General features: G+C 45.6%; 1 protein-coding gene across 2 annotated transcripts in view; it reads left to right on the top strand.

The window, feature by feature from the left end:
* The window catches only part of LOC126416082 (protein numb), a 234,531-nt gene that overhangs the window by 86,834 nt on the left and 129,121 nt on the right, over positions 1-18,576 (top strand). For both annotated transcript variants that reach the window (XM_050083570.1, XM_050083569.1), the window contains exon 3: positions 6,156-6,317. In XM_050083570.1, the coding sequence (XP_049939527.1) occupies positions 6,156-6,317 (162 nt within the window). The remainder of the gene's footprint in view (positions 1-6,155; positions 6,318-18,576) is intronic.

Here is an 18,576-nt window from a genome sequence, read left to right as displayed (position 1 = left end):
CAAGTGAAAGACGTTAACTAGTGACAACGATGTGTGAAAGAATAGTGTTCACCAAATACACAATATGCAGTTATGACAAGATATGAAACACGGTTGGCTTTGGGGGAGGGGTTGGGGGAGATGTGGGGGGGGGGGGGGGGATGTGTTTTGTAGAAGTTAAAGTTCATTTTGCAAACAGGAAAAATAATAACGTAGACATCGGCGGGAGTAATGTTTGCTGCAGTAGTAACGTTGTAATAAAATACCCTTTACAACACATTTCGAAATGCACCATAAAATGGAATTTTTTTAAAAATTGAATACAGAGCTACAAGTCAGTGTGTGTGCGCAGACTTTGAGGAAATTCTCCGAGACTCGTTCCTACACCTTAATGCTGCCAGCCACAAAAGTGTGTGTGTGTGTGGGGGGGGGGGGGAGGTTCGTCTTCCAGCTTAGCTCTGGAGGACTTGGATCAGTTTTAACCAATCTTTGTGTACAAATGTCTTGGTATCGGGAGATAATTGCCATGGGAGCCAGTCACCCCTTGCAGCCATATTTGGGATGGTGGTGCGGTCTCGAACAGTTTCAACCGAAATTGGCTTGAAGGGTAAAAGACCGCTACCGTCCTAAGGGGTGGGGTGAGGACGTTAAAACGATGACATGTAAAAGCAATCAACAAAAAACTGTATTTCTCCATCCCTATCGAATAGGAGATTGGGATACCCAATTAACACCAGTTAATCTTTCTCTGCCGATTTACGTTCTTGTTCTTTAAAATTCTGTAAATGTTTTCGCTGAAGTTTTTCTATTCTTCCGTCCAGCTTCTCATGCTTCCGGTTCTCGATTTTTCTGAAAGATTATATATTTGTCAGACTGATGATTCTCGGCTAATGTTTTGAGTTCAAGCGAAGTGAAAAATTTTATGATATTATATTATAGTGCTGCAAAACAGTCAGTAATATTTTCTTTACTCGATTTACTTCTGTTATTTTTATTAAATGTATTTATTTTATAGTAATTACGCTTTAAATACGTGAAATGATTTCACACTTCACTATAAACTGGATTTAAACTATAAGATTAAAGAGCTTCGTTACATGGCACGGGCGTAGTGTTCGTAACGGAGCCTTTTGGCGTCGTGTGCTACCTGTTTTAGTCCCTCTATATACTACGCAGTAGAGTATGTGCTCTTACGTCTTCGTAATCCTTGTTTTATCTTCTGCCTTGTTTTCTGGATGTATTTCGAAGGTCGCATGAGTACTTGACGCTTTTCTTACGCATTTTCTCCACCAGAAGATACCTGGTATCAGAAAGTGGAAAAAAACATTGACAATGCCATGATAAAGAAAAATCCTGCACTGTTCAGAAGTACGAACAAACGCAGATACAAAAAGGCTTACGCAGATACAAAAAGGCTTTTGCAAATCAGAACGAAAGCGTGGCGCATAGGATAAGGGAAACAGCGGTTATGCACCGCCTTTGGTTGAATTTGTAAATACAGGTGGTCCATTGATCGTGACCGGGCCAAATATCTCACGAAATAAGCGTCTAACGAAAAGACTACAAAGAACGAAACTTGTCTAGCTTGAATGGGGAAACCAGATGGCGCTATGGTTGGCCTGCTAGATGGCACTGCCATAGGTCAAACGGATATCAACTGCGTTTTTTTTTAATTAGGAACCTCCATTTTTTATTACATATTCGTGTATTACGTAAAGAAATATGAATGTTTTAGTTGGGACACTTTCTTCGCTTTGTGATAGATGGCGCTGTAGTAGTTACAAACGTACGGATCACAATTTTAGACGAACTATTGGTAACAGATATGTTTTTTAAATAAAATTATAGAACGTAATGCTCAAAACGATGTCCGTCAACCTCAATGCATTTGGCAATACGTGTAACGACATTCCTCTCAACAGCGAGTAGTTCGCCTTCCGTAATGTTCGCACATGCATTGACAATGCGCTGGCGCGTGTTGTCAGGCGTTGTCGGTGGGTCACGATAGCAAATATCCTTCAACTTTCCCCACAGAAAGAAATCCGGGGACGTCAGATCCGGAGAACGTGCGGGCCATGGTATGGTGCTTCGACGACCAATCCACCTGTCGTGAAATATGCTATTCAATACAGCTTCAACCGCACGCGAGCTATGTGCCGGACATCCATCATGTTGGAAGTACATCGCCATTCTGCTATTCAGTGAAACATCTTATAGTAACATCGGTAGAACATTACTTAGGAAATCAGCATAAATGGCACCATTTAGATTGCTATCGATAAAATGGGGGGCCAATTATCCTTCCTCCCACAGTGCCGCACCATACATTAACCGCCCGCATCTCGTGGTCGTGCGGTAGCGTTCTCGCTTCCCACGCCCGGGTTCCCGGGTTCGATTCCCGGCGGGGTCAGAGATTTTCTCTGCCTCGTGATGGCTGGGTGTTGTGTGATGTCCTTCGGTTAGTTAGGTTTAAGTAGTTCTAAGTTCTAGGGGACTGATGACCATAGATGTTAAGTCCCATAGTGCTCAGAGCCATTTTTTGAACCATACATTAACCCGCCAAGGCCGCTGATGTTCCACTTGCCCCAGCCACCGTGGATTTTCCGTTGCCCAATAGCGCATATTATGCAGGTTTACGTTACCGCTGTTGGTGAATGACGCTTCGTCGCTATACAGAACGCGTGCAAAAAATCTGTCATCGTCCCGTAGTTTCCCTTGTGCCCAGTGGCAGAACTGTACACGACGTTCAAAGTCGTCACCATGCAATTCCTGGTGCATAGAAATATGGTACGGGTGCAATCGATGTTGATGTAGCATTTTCAACACCGACGTTTTTGAGATTCCCGATTCTCTCGCAATTTGTCTGCTACTGATGTGCGGGTTAGCCGCGACATCAGCTAAAACGCCTACTTGGGCATCATCGTTTGCTGCAGGTCGTGGTTGACTTTTCACATGTGGCTGAACACTTTGTTTCCCTTAATAACGTAACTATCCGGCGAACGGTCCGGACACTTGGATGATGTCGTCCAGGATACCGAGCAGCATACACAGCACACGCCCGTTGGACATTTTGATCAGAATAGCCATACATCAACACGATATCGACCTTTTCCACAATTGGTAAACGGTCCATTTTAACAAGGGTAATGTATCACGAAGCAAATACCGTCCCAACTGGCGGAATGTTACGTGATACCACGTACTTATACGTTTGTGGCTATTACAGCGCCATCTATAACAAAGCGAAAAAATAGGTCTAACTAAAACATTCATATTTCTTTACGTACTGCACGAATATGTAATAAAAAATGTGGGTTCCTGTTTTAAAAAAACGCAGTTGATATCCGTTTGACCTATGGCAACGCCATCTAGCGGGCCAACCATAGCGCCATCTGGTTTCCCCCTTCAAGCTAGACGAGTTTCGTTCTTTGTAGTTTTTTCGTTTGCTGCTTATTTCGTGAGACATTTGGTCCGGTCACTATCAATGGACCACCCTGTATACTGTATATTTTGCGATTAAGTAAGTACTGGATGTTTCAAAATGTTTGCACAATACTCCCGCTTTTCTTTCAGTTCCCAGAAGTGCGCAGAATTTCCCGTGCATGTACATGAATTGTAAATTATGCTTCGCCATTAACAGACTCTGCTACTGTTGCCAACTTGTTAATGCTGTTGGTATACTGCAGTTGTTTCGGAAGACTGGCGTTCCCTTATAACCACAGTCCTTCCGTTGAGGTAGGGTTGAGCCACGCAACGTTTTGTTGTATCCCACGTGCCTTGAACAGCAGCCAATCAGAGAACTCAGCTGGGTCGAAGATTGTTTTAAGAGCCAGCGTACAAGCATTTTCGATGAGCAGAAAGAAAGTTATGCTTAATAGGAAAGACGATGTTTGAGCTATTTTATGCAGCTGAGCATCTAAATGTTATTAAGCCGGTCTTTGGTCTCTCAATATGAACCAGGGATGTAACAGACGACCTTGCCGAAGTCGGAGTCTGTGCAGTTATTGTGTTTGGAGTAGCAGGCATGTTGGTTCCCGTGTGATTATCACCCACTGGAGTAACTACGTTCCCAGTGTCTTACTGAGATGTTGGCGACATGACAGAGGGTGGAGGTGGAACTGTTGCAGCTGGCTCAGAGTGGTGGGGTGGCGTGGCCCCTTGGTGCACAAGTTGAGAGACCTATTTTGCTGCCAATCCTCAGAATGCGGGAGGAATTAAGTACCGTTCCGCTTCAGCGAGGCCCCAACTGAAATCTGAAACGCAACGGCCGTCCCGAACTTTACAGATTTTCATCATCTTTCATATTTTTTAAATTAATTGTATAGTGAAGGTGAAAATTATTTCACCCTCGTAGCAGGCAAGTCATCTGTGGTTTCTGTTGCTCAGAGAAAAGTAATCTTGATTGAACAGGCCACAGGTGACCTGCCGGTTCAGTACCCAACAAGCACAATTAATCTTAGTACGTAAAGTGATTGCTTTAGTTTAACGACTTAAGTAAATGACAGTCAAGTCCGCGATTACTATAAATGAACTCGTAATTTTGCAAGAAAGTTGAATTTGTGATTTAAAGTGCGAAATTAATTTTCTTCGGCTCTTTCTTTGTAATGGGACTGGGCTGGACAGCAGTTATAGCTTCGCCATGTGTGTTGTATGCCTTTGGAAAGTCTCCACGTTACAGCCTATCGCTGATGTTATTCAGTCTGTATATTGGCCAAAAACTGAAGGAAATCGAGAAATTGGAAAGGAAATTTAAGTTCAGGGAGAAGAAATAAATCTTTCCGGTTTGGCTATGACATTGTTACTCTGTCAGAGACAGCAAAGGTCAGGGAAGAGCAATTGAGCGGAATGGATAGTATCTTGGAAAGAAATAAGTTGAATGTCAGTAGAACTAAAACAAGGGCAATAGAATTTAATCGAATCAAACCAGTAAAAATACAGAGGGAAATGAAACGAGACAATAATTAGGCAAATCTACAATATAAATGTGGTGTCTGTTCTTTTGGACATGCCCGAAACAACAGCCACTACGAATCAAAAGACAGAGTAATTAAAGATATTTGCTGCCAGTAGGCATTGATTTAAATCAGTGGGGCTCGTTGAAAATTTGTGCCTGACTGGGATTCGAATCGCGGTCTCCAAATTACGAGGCAGTCACCCCTATTAAAGTTTTTGCCCCCGGTTCGGGAATTCGAGTTTGGTGTGCATCTGCACGGAAGAGATCAAGGTAAGACTGCCAGTGATCACTTGAGTGTAGATGCACACCAAGCTAGAACTCGGACAGGAATCGGCGAAACGCCGCGAGTAATGAGGCTTATGAGCAGGGGCACTACATCAGTACAGTATGGTGTAAGTTGTGAATTTGGGCCTGGCAGAAAGCGTGGTAGGATCATCCGTACAGTTGCAGTGACCACTGTGTCTTGATGACGCAGTGTTCAGTGCATCTGCCTAGTAAGCAGGAGACGCAGGTTCAAACCCTGGTCAGGCACAAATTTTCAACTTCTTTTGTTGATTTAAATCAATGCCAGCTGGCAGCTAATGTCTTTAATTCCTCTGTTTTTTAAATCAACTTACCTATTTCTTTTGTGGGTTCAGCGTATTCTGTTTTTGATTTCTCATCTAAGATTCTTCCGAAGTTAACTATTTGTTAGTTTCTTGTAGCTTGAATGAAGTGTAGGATGACAACGTAACAGTTATTTAACGTAGGTGTTTTTTGCAATCCTCGTATCCAGAAGTGTGAAAAGAATTTAGATCCCTCTTTAAAATTGTCGTATCTCCTTTTCTCCGTATATCTTTTCTCGCACATTATTCTGTTGTCAATATTGACTCGACTTGTCTGTTAGGCTTCAGGAGCGCCTGTACAGTGTGCTCGTCACGAAGTGCAGCCGAGCGGCAGCAGGTGCAGCGTATAGGCTACATTTAAAGAGTGACTGATACAGACTATCCTGGCCTCTAACCATCATGTGAAAAGAATTGTGATGCGTTTCCCGTCTGCACGTTCCGAGCACTCATCTCCGTTCCAGGACAGTCCAACACACGCTGGACACGGCTGAGGCGGCTGGCGCTCCGCTTTAACAGTGCGTTTGGCAAGGCCGCAGTCGCTGTATGAACTAGAAACTGAAAAAAAAATGCAAACGTTACACTGTGAGCCTCGAACAGCGTTTCTGATCTTGTTGCAGCGGCAGGCGGGGTCGGCGCCGCGCGGCATGGACCGGCTGCGGAGGTCGCTACGGGACTCTCTGCGCCGGCGCAAGGAGCACGTGCCCGAGAGCTCCAAGCCGCACCAATGGCAGGCCGACGAGGCTGGCGTGCGCGCCGGCACCTGCAGCTTTCACGTCAAGGTAGGCACCAGGCCCTCGAGCCCTGCTTGCTAGCTGTATACACTAATAAGCTGTATGGCGACCATTTACAGGCGTCTAGCGCACCACGGCGCAACCAATACCACTAAGAAATCTTGCAAATTTCGTTAATGTCTTACGGCGTAGCGAAGAGTGTGGATATCATTCAAAGAAAACGCTCGTGTAGAACTTTTAAATTTTTTTTTTTAACAACGCTGTTCAAACGTTTGCTGTAACAAAACTACTCAAGCAAAATCAGTTTTTCCATTGCTTTAACAACAACAAATTTCATATTCTATGATTTGTTGTAGTCTTCAGCTCTGCACACTACTCTACCCTGCATCTCCAAATAACTACTGCAACCTCCATCCTCATAAGCATCCTTACTGTACTCGAGCATTAGTCTCCCTATACAGCTTTTACATCCCACTCTTTTCTCCATTACCAAGTTGACGATTCCTTAATCTCTCAGGATATGTTCTATCAACGGATCCCTTATTTAATTAAGTTGTGCCACAAATTTCTTATCTCCCCAATTCCACTCAGTACTTCCCCATTAGTTACGCAATTTACCAATCCAGCCTTCAGTATTCCCTTTTGTAGAACCACATTTCAAAAGCTTCTGTTTACTTTTAGTCGCCCTTAGGTGCTCGGCATTCATTTGCTCAGTATGGGCTTGGCGACCCCGGGGTTCATGAGCTGGGGACTGGTAAGCGCCACCAGTCCCCCGTCACCGTAGTCTCTGGGCGTGCTTCAGCGACCACAGTGTGGCGCGGCGGTGGAACATTGTCTCTCAGGAAATGGGGATATTGGCTTGACCGCCCGGATCAGGAGGGTGGAATAAACCTCTATAAACAAAAACCCTCAATCTCAAGGTGTGCTGTGTGCTGATGAGATGCGTGGCTGTTGAGGTGGAACAGTCGATAGTGGGCAACCTCTGGGGAACCTGCCACACCTCAGTTGTAAAGTCTTACGTAGGCACGCAGGGCTCTGTCTGGGTGGACTTCTGGTTCCCTAGCTGCTCGTGGGACCGTGATGGATCCTTCGAAATCTTCTTTGCCTCCTCCCAGCGGAAAGGGTGGGCCGCTGGTAGGTACAGACACCCAGTCTAACAAGAGGGCTCGTGTAGCGAGTCCTCCTGATTCAATCAGTAGTAACAGAATGCATGCTGCTTCGCAGTGTGTGTTTCTTATAGTTAAAAGAAAAGAGGGGAGTTTTCACAAAGTTTCACCATATTATATACAGAAACGCTTAGAAGGTATTGCTGGCACCTTGAAGTCTGTTAAGCGCTTGCGAAATGGGAACTTGTTAGTTGAAACATCTAGCTTCCAACAAGTCGATAACCTTCTGAAAGCACAATGCCTCGGGGAGTTTGCGATAGAAACTGAATTTCACACCACCTTGAACTACAGCAAAGTTGTTGTGACATGCAGTGATCTCGTTGACATTCCCCAAGAAGAACTGAAAGCTGAATGGTCCCGGGAAGGCATTGTCAATGTGCCACACGTTACGAAACTGGTGGATGGCACTCTTGTGAAGTCAGACTCTTTTATCCTTACTTTTAACAGCACCAAACTACTGGAGCATGTGAAGGCAGGTTTCCTACGTCTCAATGTACGGCCTTATTACCCCAGTCCAATGTGGTGTTTTAAATGCCAGCACTTTAAGCACACTACTCTCGGCTGCCGAGGGGGAGCCACTTGCGAGAAATGCGGTAAAGCCGCCCATGAGGGAGTTGGTTGCTCCTCTCCTGCCAAGTGTGTCAACTGCTCTGGGGATCACCCTCTTTGGAGCAAGGACTGCAGAGTTTTCCTTGAGGAATGGAAGATCCAGGAGATTAAAACCACAAAGCACATCCCGTATGGTGAAGCGAAGAAGCTATACAAATCCATGCAGCCACCCACGTTCACTACTTCCTTTTGTTCCGTTCTGAAACAGCCGGTCCTGAAAACTGATGCCGCTTCACAAACAGAGGTTGCTGCTGTCAGCACTAGCACCTGCGTGTGTCCCTGCACTTGTGCTGGTGCAGTTGTGTCTAAGCTTCTCCCTCCCCCGAGAACTTCAGAAAAAGCTATGGTTGCTGACATTGTGGATCTCTCTGCCTCTCCAAACGCTCCATCTGGTACACTGCCAAATGCTGCCACACACTCAACCCCAGTTGTGGCTGCATAGTCTACCCAGGGAAAAAAATCCAAGGCAAAACGTCCAACACCAGTGGAATTGGGCAGAATACAGCCTGATGATGTCTACATCGACCTCTCTGACATCTCAGTTGTTTTTTATTATGAGGCTACAGAGCTTGATGTCGGATTGGGGAAACCATATTGCTCCAAATCTGCTCCCCTCCCCATGAGAAAATCAGGATGAAAATACTACCCCCCTGATAGATGGCTCCCATTGTACAGTGGAACATGAATGGATTCAGTATGCACATGGAGGAACTGAAACTGCTAGTGCAGCAATGCTCTCTGTGCTTGTGTTTGCAGGAAATACATTTCAAAGCATCTGATGCCACTGCACTACGGGGTATACCCTATATCGTAAATATGACCTGACTGGGGAAAGAGCCAAAGGAGGGGTTGCTGTGTTTGTCAATAATGTGCACCACTCCTCTGCTTTTCCCCTGGATACCGACCTGCAAGCAGCTGCAGTTGAAATTTCTGTACATCAGTGGCTTACAGTTTGTTCTCTTTATTTACCTTCGCCGGCCGGTGTGGCCGTGCGGTTAAAGGCGCTTCAGTCTGGAACCGCATGACCGCTACGGTCGCAGGTTCGAATCCTGCTTCGGGCATGGATGTGTATGATGTCCTTAGGTTAGTTAGGTTTAAGTAGTTCTAAGTTCTAGGGGACTGATGACCACAGAAGTTAAGTCCCATAGTGCTCAGAGCCATTTGAACCATTTATTTACCTTCACTGGATGCAGTAGAGTCTCAGGCTCTCACCGATCTTATCACGCAACTCCCCCAACCATTTCTCCTCCTGGGAGATTTCAATGCCACCATGTCTTGTGGGGCTCAATGTCTACTTGCCATTGGGGTTGAGTTTTGGAGAACCTCCTGACATCTCGAGAGCTGTGCCTCCTAAACACTGGTACTCTGACTCATTTCTGTGGTGCTACTGGGTCATTCTCAGCCATCGACCTCTCTCTCTGCTCTCCAGACCTCGCCGACTGTTCACTGGGAGGTCACTGACAACCTTCATTCCAGCGTCCACTTTCCGATGCGCCTTCAGCTACTTGGTGGTGTGTTGCTGGAACAGAAGCCACAAACGTGGATGATTGGCAGGGCTGACTGGATGTTGTTCGGCCAGTTGGCTGTGTTTGAACATCATGACAGTGTCCAGCAACGGGTGGACCACATCACGCATGTGATCTATCACACTGATGATCTATCCATACCAATGTCTTTTGGTCCTCTTCAGAGGTGATCTGTCCCTTGGTGGACAGAAGAGTGCCATTTAGCTATCCGGGACAGGCGTGTGGTTCTTCGACAGTTTAAACGCTGCCTGACAGCAGACAGTCTCTTGACCTTTCGAATCCCGAGAGCCAAGGCTTGCCATGTCATTAAAGACAGCAAAAAGTGGTCATGGCATGAGTTCCTGAACTCTATCAATCGTTCCACTTGTTCCTCAAAAGTAAGGGAAGCCGTCCAGAGGATTTCTGATAAACACAGCCGTTTACCGATAGCTGCTGTGTTGAACCAGGGGAGCCACCAAACATCATCTAGAAGCATTGCTCAGATGCTGGCTGAGCATTTTGCACAAACTACTGCCAATGCAAGCCAGGATCCAGTATTTCGTCATTACCGTGCAACTGTTGAGAGGGAAAAGTTGGACTTTAGGCCGAACAGTTCTGAGGCCTGCAACTCCCCTTTCTCCATGTGGGAGCTCGAATCGGCACTGACTGAGACTTCTGACACTGCACCCGGCCATGACCAAATCCGGTACTGCATGCTTTAGACATCTGCCAGTGGCATCAAAGGAAATCCTCCTCGAATGTTTTAATCTAATATGGCAGACAGGTGTCTTCCCCAACTCGTGGAGGGAGACAATTCTAATCCCTCTCCTCAAACCAGGAAAGGACCACACATGTTCCAGTGGCTATCAGAGTATTGCCTTGACGAGCAGTGTAGGAAGGACCCTGAAATGGGTGGTTAACTGTCGTTTTGGTCTGGCTTTGAGAGACCAGGCAACTCCTTAGCCACTCTCAGTAGGATTCCGAAAGTTACGGTCCACTGTCGACAATCTGACACTTCTAGAAGCAACTATTCTCAGGCTTTCCTCCCTCAGCATCACTGTATTGGCATATTCTTTGATATCAGTAAGGCGTAAAACACTACTTGGAGACACTGTATTCTCGGACAACTGCATCAGTGGGGGCTTTCGTGGCCACCTCCCCATTTTAATTTGGTCTTTTCTGTCTCAGTGGTTTTTCAGACCTGAGTTGGTCACACACTGTCTGGTCAATTTGAGCAGGAGAATAGTGTCCCCCAGGGCAGTGTCTTAAGTGTTACCCCCTTTGCCATAGCCATCAACAGTATAACATCTGCGGTAAGGAGTCCAGGATCCTTATTTGTGGACGACTTTGCTGTTTTCTGTTCCTCCTCCAGTGTTGCAACAGTGAGCCGTCAGTTGCAACTTACAGTGCGGCGGTTAGGGGAGTGGGCTGCAAAGACGCGTTTTCAGTTTACTGCTGATAAGTGTGTGTGTGTGTGTGTGTGTGTGTGTGTGTGTGTGTGTGTGTGTGTGTGTGTGTGTGTGTGTGTTTTCATTCATTTTAATTGTTCTCCTCTCGTCCTTTTAATTTGCCTGCCTTGCATATAGGGGACACAGTTCCGTTTCTGGGCCTCGTTTTTGACTGCAGATTGAGTTGAAAGCCAGAACCCTGAAGGCACTGAACATCCCCAATTGCCTTAACCACAGGTCTTGGGGAGCAGACAGGGCGCGTCTTCTCCAGTTTTATCGGGCTTTTTTGCGTTCACAGCTGGACTTCAGGTGCACGGTGTATGGGTCAACGAGGCCCTCTTATTTGCGGGTCATCGACGCTGTCCACCACGCGGGGATTCGACTGGCCAAGGGTGCTTATCGGACTAATCCCATACCCAGCCTCTGTGCTGAGGCAGGAAAACCACCACTTACCATCCGGCGGCAGCTCCTGTTGGTGCGCTAGGCTTGTAAGTTTCTTGCAGCTCCAACCTCGCCTGCTCACTATATTGCTGCTCATCCGCCTCTGGCATGCCTTTCTTCCAACTGTCCACAAACCACGATGCCGTTAGGGATCTGTGTGCAATGTGTGCTGGAGTTCTGTGGTGTGGAGCCCGTGTAGATCAAAATCCAGGGTTTTAACTGCCTGCCACCCTGGTTACTAGAGAGGCCCAGAGTGATTTTAGATTTGGTGCGGTACAGGAGAGATTGCACTCCTGCCACCATTTTTAATGCAACATTTTCTGCCATTTTATCCGAGCACCAAGACTATGTAGCTGTTTTTACAGATAGTTCGAAACAGGTGGATTCTGCTGGTTGCTCTCTTGTTTTTCCAGATCGTGTCCTTGAGGTTCAACTGCCTCAAGCATTTACTGTCTTTGATGCAGAATTGTCTGCGATCTTGCGGGCACTGGAGCAGATGAGGTGCTCTTCCCATCCTAAATTTCTTGCCAATCTGATTCACTAAGTGCCCTTCACTCATTGCAGTGTTTGTATTCAGCAGCTAAAATAGTCCAGAACATCCAGGACGCCCTCCTCCAACTACGATGACTGGGGAAGGAGGTGGTTTTCTGCTGGGCTCCATGGCACGTTGGCATTGCTGGGAATGAAGGGCAGATCTCGCAGCCAAGGAGGCATGTCTCGATCCGCAAGTATTTCAGTGTGCCACCCCTTTGCATGCACTCACCTCACTATCGAGCTCACGAGTCATGCGCCGGTGGTAGGATGAGTTGCTGGAAATGACTGACAATAAGCTCCGTTTAGTCAAGCCCACAACATGAGTGTGGTGTACTACTTTCCAGCCCTGTAGACGGGACGAGGTTCTCCTCACTGGTTTATGGATAAGCCACAGTCCTATAACACAAGGCTTCCTGCTCCGGCGAGAGGACCCTCCAATGTGTGATACTTGTGGCGTCCATGTCGCTGTGCGCCACATTTTATTGGACTGCATTTTATTTTCTGACCAGTGGGCTGCGGCTGACTTGCTGGTGGATCTGCCATCTCTTTTAGGAAATATTCAAACAAATGTGGTTAAAGTTTTAAAGTTCTGTGACTTGTCCAATGTTTTTACCAAGATTTTAGGGAGAGATTCTTAATTTGCACACGGGATGACTTTTGCCCTATTTTACGTAAGTGGCCAGCCAGTGACAATTTCCTGTGGCATCCTTGACACTTCTTTCTCACTTTCCTTATACAGCATTTTTCATCTTTTCCCGCTTTTGAATTCCCTATCTTCCACATTTAACTTCAATACAAATACCTTCAGAAAAGACCTCCTAACACTTAAATTTGTGTTAGATTTTCACAGATCCCTCTTTTTCAGAAGTTCTTTCCTTTCTGTAGCCTTTCTACTATATCTCCTCTACTTCTGCCATCATCAGTTATTTTAATGCTCAAATAGCTAAACTCATCTACTACTAGTGATTATAGCGATTAAAATTCTTCTGGGTATTATGCCGCGTCATTGCTAAAAACTAACAACAATAATAATCTAAATCTGAAGTTTTGGCCAAATTGCAGCGGCCTTCCTCAGGGCACGACTGGTTTTGCATAGGGATAGGTGCTTCTGTTTATTACAGATTATCAATGTCTAACGTCACTGTTGTAAAACTTTTAATTGGCTAGTCATGACGTAAGAGAAGATGGAAGGAAAGAGGCTATTCGTGGATGTCCATGTCGTCAACTGTTCACTTGTTCTTCCAAATTCTTTGCTGTCACTGACAAAAATGTTTTTATTTCTTCTCCCTGAATTTTTCATCCTTCTTGAAATTTTTCTTTGGTTTCCTTTACTGCCTGCTCTGTGTACTGTTTCAATAACATGGTGAGGAAGAGGTAGTTGGGGGGGGGGGGGGTGAGATAGGCTATTACCCTGTCTCACTCCCTCCTCATTTACTGCATTCCATTCAAGGCCTTCCACTGTTACAGTTGCTGTCTGTCTTCCGTACAGTTTAATAAAATTTCACTCCCTGTATGTTACCTCTGCTACTTTCAGAAATTTGAAGAGTGTATTCCAATTTTTTCAAAACCTTTCCCCAAACCTATACATGCTGTGAACATTGATATGCATTTCCTTAACCTATCTTCTAGGAGAGGTAGTGGGCGCAATATTCCCTCGCGTGTTCTTACATTTCTCCAGAATCCAAAGTAATCTTTCTTGTGGTCGGCTTCTACTAGTTTTTCCATCCTTGGCTCTTCCAAGGACATCTGATGGAATGTTGTCAATTCCAGGAGCCTTTTATTGACTTAGGTCTTTCACTGCTCGTCAAATTCTTCTTGCCATATCTTATACCCCATTTCGTCGTCATCTATGTCTCTTCTCTTTCTATAATATTGCCTCCAAATTCTTTTCCCCTGTATAGCCCTCTATATACTCCTTCCAGCTTTCAGCTTTTCCTTCTTTCCCATACTGCTGGTTTCACATACTCAGTTTTGATACTCGTACAGCAGCTTCTCTTGTCTCCAAAAGTCTCTCTAATTTTCATAGAGGCAGCATCTGTATTTTCCCTGGTCATGCATGTTTCTACAGCCTTACATTTGTCCTCCTTAGCAATTTTGAATATTCTTAATGTTCATTTTTTTATGTATCTGTATCCTCACAGCCTGCTTTATTGAAACTTGTCTTTTTTCCTCAGTTAAATTCAATGTGTTCTGTGCTGTGCAAGAAATATCACTGAGTCTTGTCTTTTTATCTATTCATCCCACAAAGCTACTACTTTGTCCACTGCTGTATTCCTTTCCCCTCCTTCAGTATACATTGTCTAATGCATCCTATGAAACTCTCGACAACCTCCCATATAGTGGAGATGCTGAGTCACAGATAGGCACAACAAAAAGATTATCACAAAAAAGCTTTTGGCTTACAAGTCCTTTGTCAAAAACACACACACACACACACACACACACACACACACACACACACACACACACAAAAAAAAAAAAAAAAATCACTCACTCTGGGAGTGGCAACTGGGTAAGGAGGTGGTTAGGGTGGGGCGGTGTAGGGATAGTAGTGTAGGGGTGGGGGAGTGAACTGCTGCTAGGGAGCGCACAGGCACGAGGTGGAGGGAGGGTAGGGCAGCTAGGTGCAGTCAGGAGGATAGACAGAGGGCAGGGGAGAGATGGGTTGGGGGGTAGTGGAAAAGGAGAGAAGTAAAAAGATTGGGTGTATTGGTGGAATGAGGGCTGTGTAGTGCTGGAATGGGACCAGGGAAGGGGCTGGATGGGTGAGGACAATAACTAATGAAGGTTGAGGCCAGAAGGGTCACTGGGATGTAGGATATATTGCAGGGAGGGTTCCCACCTGCGCAATCCAGAAAAGCTAGTGTTGGTGGGAAGGATCCCTATGGCACAGGCTGTGAAGCACTCACTGAAATGAAGGATGTCGTGTTGGGCAGCATTCTCAGCAACAGGGTAGTCCACTTGTTTGTTGACCTCAGTTTATCAGTGGCCATTCATGCAGACAGACAGGTTGTTGGTTGTCATGCCCACACAGAATGCAACACAGTGGTTGCAGCTTTGCTTGTAGATCACATGACTGGTTTCACTGTTAGCCCTGCCTTTGTGGGATAAGTGATGCTTGTGGGCGTATTGGAATAGGTGATTGTGGGCTTATGTATGGGACAGATATTGCATCTAGGTCTATTGCATGGAGATGAGCCATGAGGTGTAGATTGGGAGCAGGGGTTGTGTAAGGATGGACGAGTATATTGCGTAGGTTTGGTGGACAGCAGAATATCACTGTGGGAGGAATGAAAAGGATAGTGGGCAGGACATTTCTCATTTCAGTGTATGACGAGAGGTAGTCGAAACCCTGGCAGAGAATGTAATTCAGTTGCTGCAGTCCTGGATGGTACAGAGTTATGAGGGGGAAGTTCCTCTGTGGTCGGACGGTGAGACTTTGGGAGGAGTTGGGAGACTGGAAAGATAAGGCACTGGAGATTTGTCTTTCTACTTGGTTGGGAGGATAATTACGGGCTGTGAAGGCTTTAGTGATACCCCGTATCTGACAGCTGGGAGAGTCGTTCTGCCAGGTAATCCTTGTGGTTTAAAACGACAGTGGTGGAGCCTTTATCTGTGGGTAGGATTATAAGGTTGGAATCAGTTTTTAGATGGTGACTGTGGTTGTTACTGTGGATGTAAGGTTAGTTTGCATATTTAGGGATTTGGGGAATGATCGTGAGACAAGGTTTAAGCTTAAGAAATTCTCGAAAGTTAACAGGGTTGATTTGGGGGCAGTGGGGGATGGGTCATGATTGGATGGAGGAGTGAAGTGAACTGAACTGAACTGAGCAGGGCAGGATTCAACATCGGTCTTTGATTGAGTCTGATTGGTAGGGTTGGTGGCAAAAAAGTATTTCCACTGTAGGGACCGGGAGGAGTAGTCTTTTAAAAACCTTGCTTGAGGAGTGGAGCAAAAAGTGAGGCCTTTGGAAAGGACTGGTATTTAGGTGGGGCAAAGGCTTCTGGAGGAAAGGTTCATGACTCTGTTTCAGGTCTATTTAGGTTGTGGATTCTGTGTGGTGGTGGGAGGGATTTTCAGAGGATGAGGTAAATGTAGTAGGTCCGGTTGACAGGGTTTGTCATCTATGAGGGGACGTGGGGAAGTTTGGAGTTTGTTGTAGAGGAGTGGACAGTGGTACTCCAAAGCAGGAGCTGAAAGCTTATTTGTGACAGTCTTTTTGTTGTGGCTATCTGTGACAGCATCTCTGCTATATGGAGAGTAGCAACTTTTCTTTTCATAATAATTTTACATTCCATCCTATATGTTCCATTGTTTGATTATTGCCTGACGACTTTTCTTCGACCCTAACCCAGTGCTGTTTTCCTTTGTTACTATTTTCTAATGCATTACTGTACTCAATGTCCATCCTCCTTTCTCTACTTTTCTGTGTTTCTCTTGTCGCCTTTCAAACCACACTCAAATATCTACTTACGAGCCACACTGTATCAACCATCTTGACTGTGCACACGCTCATTGTTCGCAGCTGTATTACATTTACCCCACCCTCCAAAACTCCCTCCCTCCACCACACACAATCCAGAACCCAAACAGACCCCAAACGCAGCCATAAACCTTTCTTCAAAAGCCTTAGACCTGCAGAAATATCAGACCTTGCTAAAAGGCCCCACATTTTACCCCAGTCCCAAATTCAATCTCACAGGACTTCTTAAAGACCTTCTCTTCTTCTCCTGGTCCCTACAGTGGAAACACTTTTTTGCCACCAACACTACCAATCAGACTCGACCAAAGACCAATGTTGAATCCGCATGACTGAGTTCACTTTTCCATCTCACCATGACCGACCCCCATTGCCCCTCAAATCACCACTGTTAACTCCCCAGAATTTCTTAACCTTGAACCTTGCCTCACTATCATTCCCAAAATCCCTCAACATGCAAACTAACCTGTTGTTTTGAGCCACAAGGATTACCTGGCAGAAGGACTCTGCCAGCTGTCAGATACAGCCACCTACAAACCTTACCGTAGTGACCCCATTCCAGGAATCCAGCAGGATTCCAGTCACTACTCAAATCCTTAGGCCCATCCCAGAACCTCTCCCCGTAGTCCCTCTCTCTGCTCACCCCTACCACTCCCCGTACTCCTACCTTCTACATGCTTCCTAAGTCCATTAACCTAACCACCCAGGATGTCCCATTGTGGCCAGTTACTGTACCCCCACTGAGAGAATCTCTGCTCTCGTAGACCAACACCTTCAACTTATTACCCGAAGCATACCATCCTGTATAAAAGATACCAACAATTTCCTTCACTGACTCTCCACAGTTCCTGTCCCTTTACCACAAGGTACCCTGCTTGTAGCTATTGATGCCACCTGCCTTTACACTAACATCCCTAATGCCCACGGCCTTAACGATATCGAACACTGCCTTTCCCAACGCCCATCGGAGGACCAAAACAATTGCATCAGTCACCATTAATATAGAGAAATACATGCAACAAGGAGTCAGTACCACCCAGTCGACATTGCATGAGAGAAATTCTTTCAGAGTAAGTGTACAGGAGTAATAATTAAGCTGTGTTCAGTTTGGAACTCGGGGTACACAATTTAGTGAATTTGGCTGAAATTAAACTGAATACAACACATCTTGGGAAGTTGTTGTCGTTGTAAGAGTAGAAAGTTAGTGGAACCCATCATCAGTCTTCACGAGGTACTACTTACTCCGTGAAGAGTTGGAGCTACATCTGCAGTCTGCTTCAGCCTCTTTCCAAATTGGATACTAAATATCTTCATTTCTGCTTCCTTCTATAACCACCACTGGAATACTTCATGTCTGCTTCCCTCCATTACTGACATCAGAGCGAGTCTTCATGAGCTTCTGGGTGCCACTTGGTTCTGCATACAAAAGTGTGCACACTTTCTTTTACTCAATTGTGTTACAGCAACAATTTATCCACCAATCAGATGAGCAACTGTTTGCAGGGGCATATCCCCTCCATATGGAGTTATGGGGACTGGCCATTGGGATAGAGAGAAGCTGACATTTTGCCATGCCCTCATAGTAAAGTCAAGTGGTAAATTTTCACGTAAGAGTACAAGGTGGAATCCAAAATTTTCAGGACTGGTGCTGTCATCTGGAAAGTAGGAGTAGTAGATCTTTGCACCGCTAGGTTGCGAGAGCTGCATATCTGAGTCAGTGTGCTGAGTGGCATTCAGCTGGGAGGCCGTGTTGTGTGTCCACAGTGATTTCGGTATTACTCTGTGTTTGGTGTGTGGCGATTTTACGATGGATCCGCAAACAGAACAGTGCATGTGCATCAAATTCTGTGTGAATCTTGAGAAAAGTGCTACGGAGACCCTTGCAATGATTCAACAAGTGTGTGGGGGACAGAGCATGAGCCGTACACTTGTGTTTGAGTGGCATGGTCGGTTCAGGGCCGACCATACAGACGTCAAAGATGATGCTCACACTGGAAGGCCCTTTAGCCGCACAATGCCAGGCATTAGTGCCAAACTTTAACAACTGGTTCGTGCGGATTGACGTCGAACCATTCAAGACCTTGCGGATGAAGTGGGTATTGGTTATGGGACATGTCAACAAA

This window comes from Schistocerca serialis, chromosome 8 (assembly GCF_023864345.2).
Source record: "Schistocerca serialis cubense isolate TAMUIC-IGC-003099 chromosome 8, iqSchSeri2.2, whole genome shotgun sequence".
NCBI lineage: Eukaryota > Metazoa > Arthropoda > Insecta > Orthoptera > Acrididae > Schistocerca > Schistocerca serialis.
Note: the sequence above shows the minus strand (reverse complement) of the source record. Positions and strands in the feature narration are given on the sequence as shown.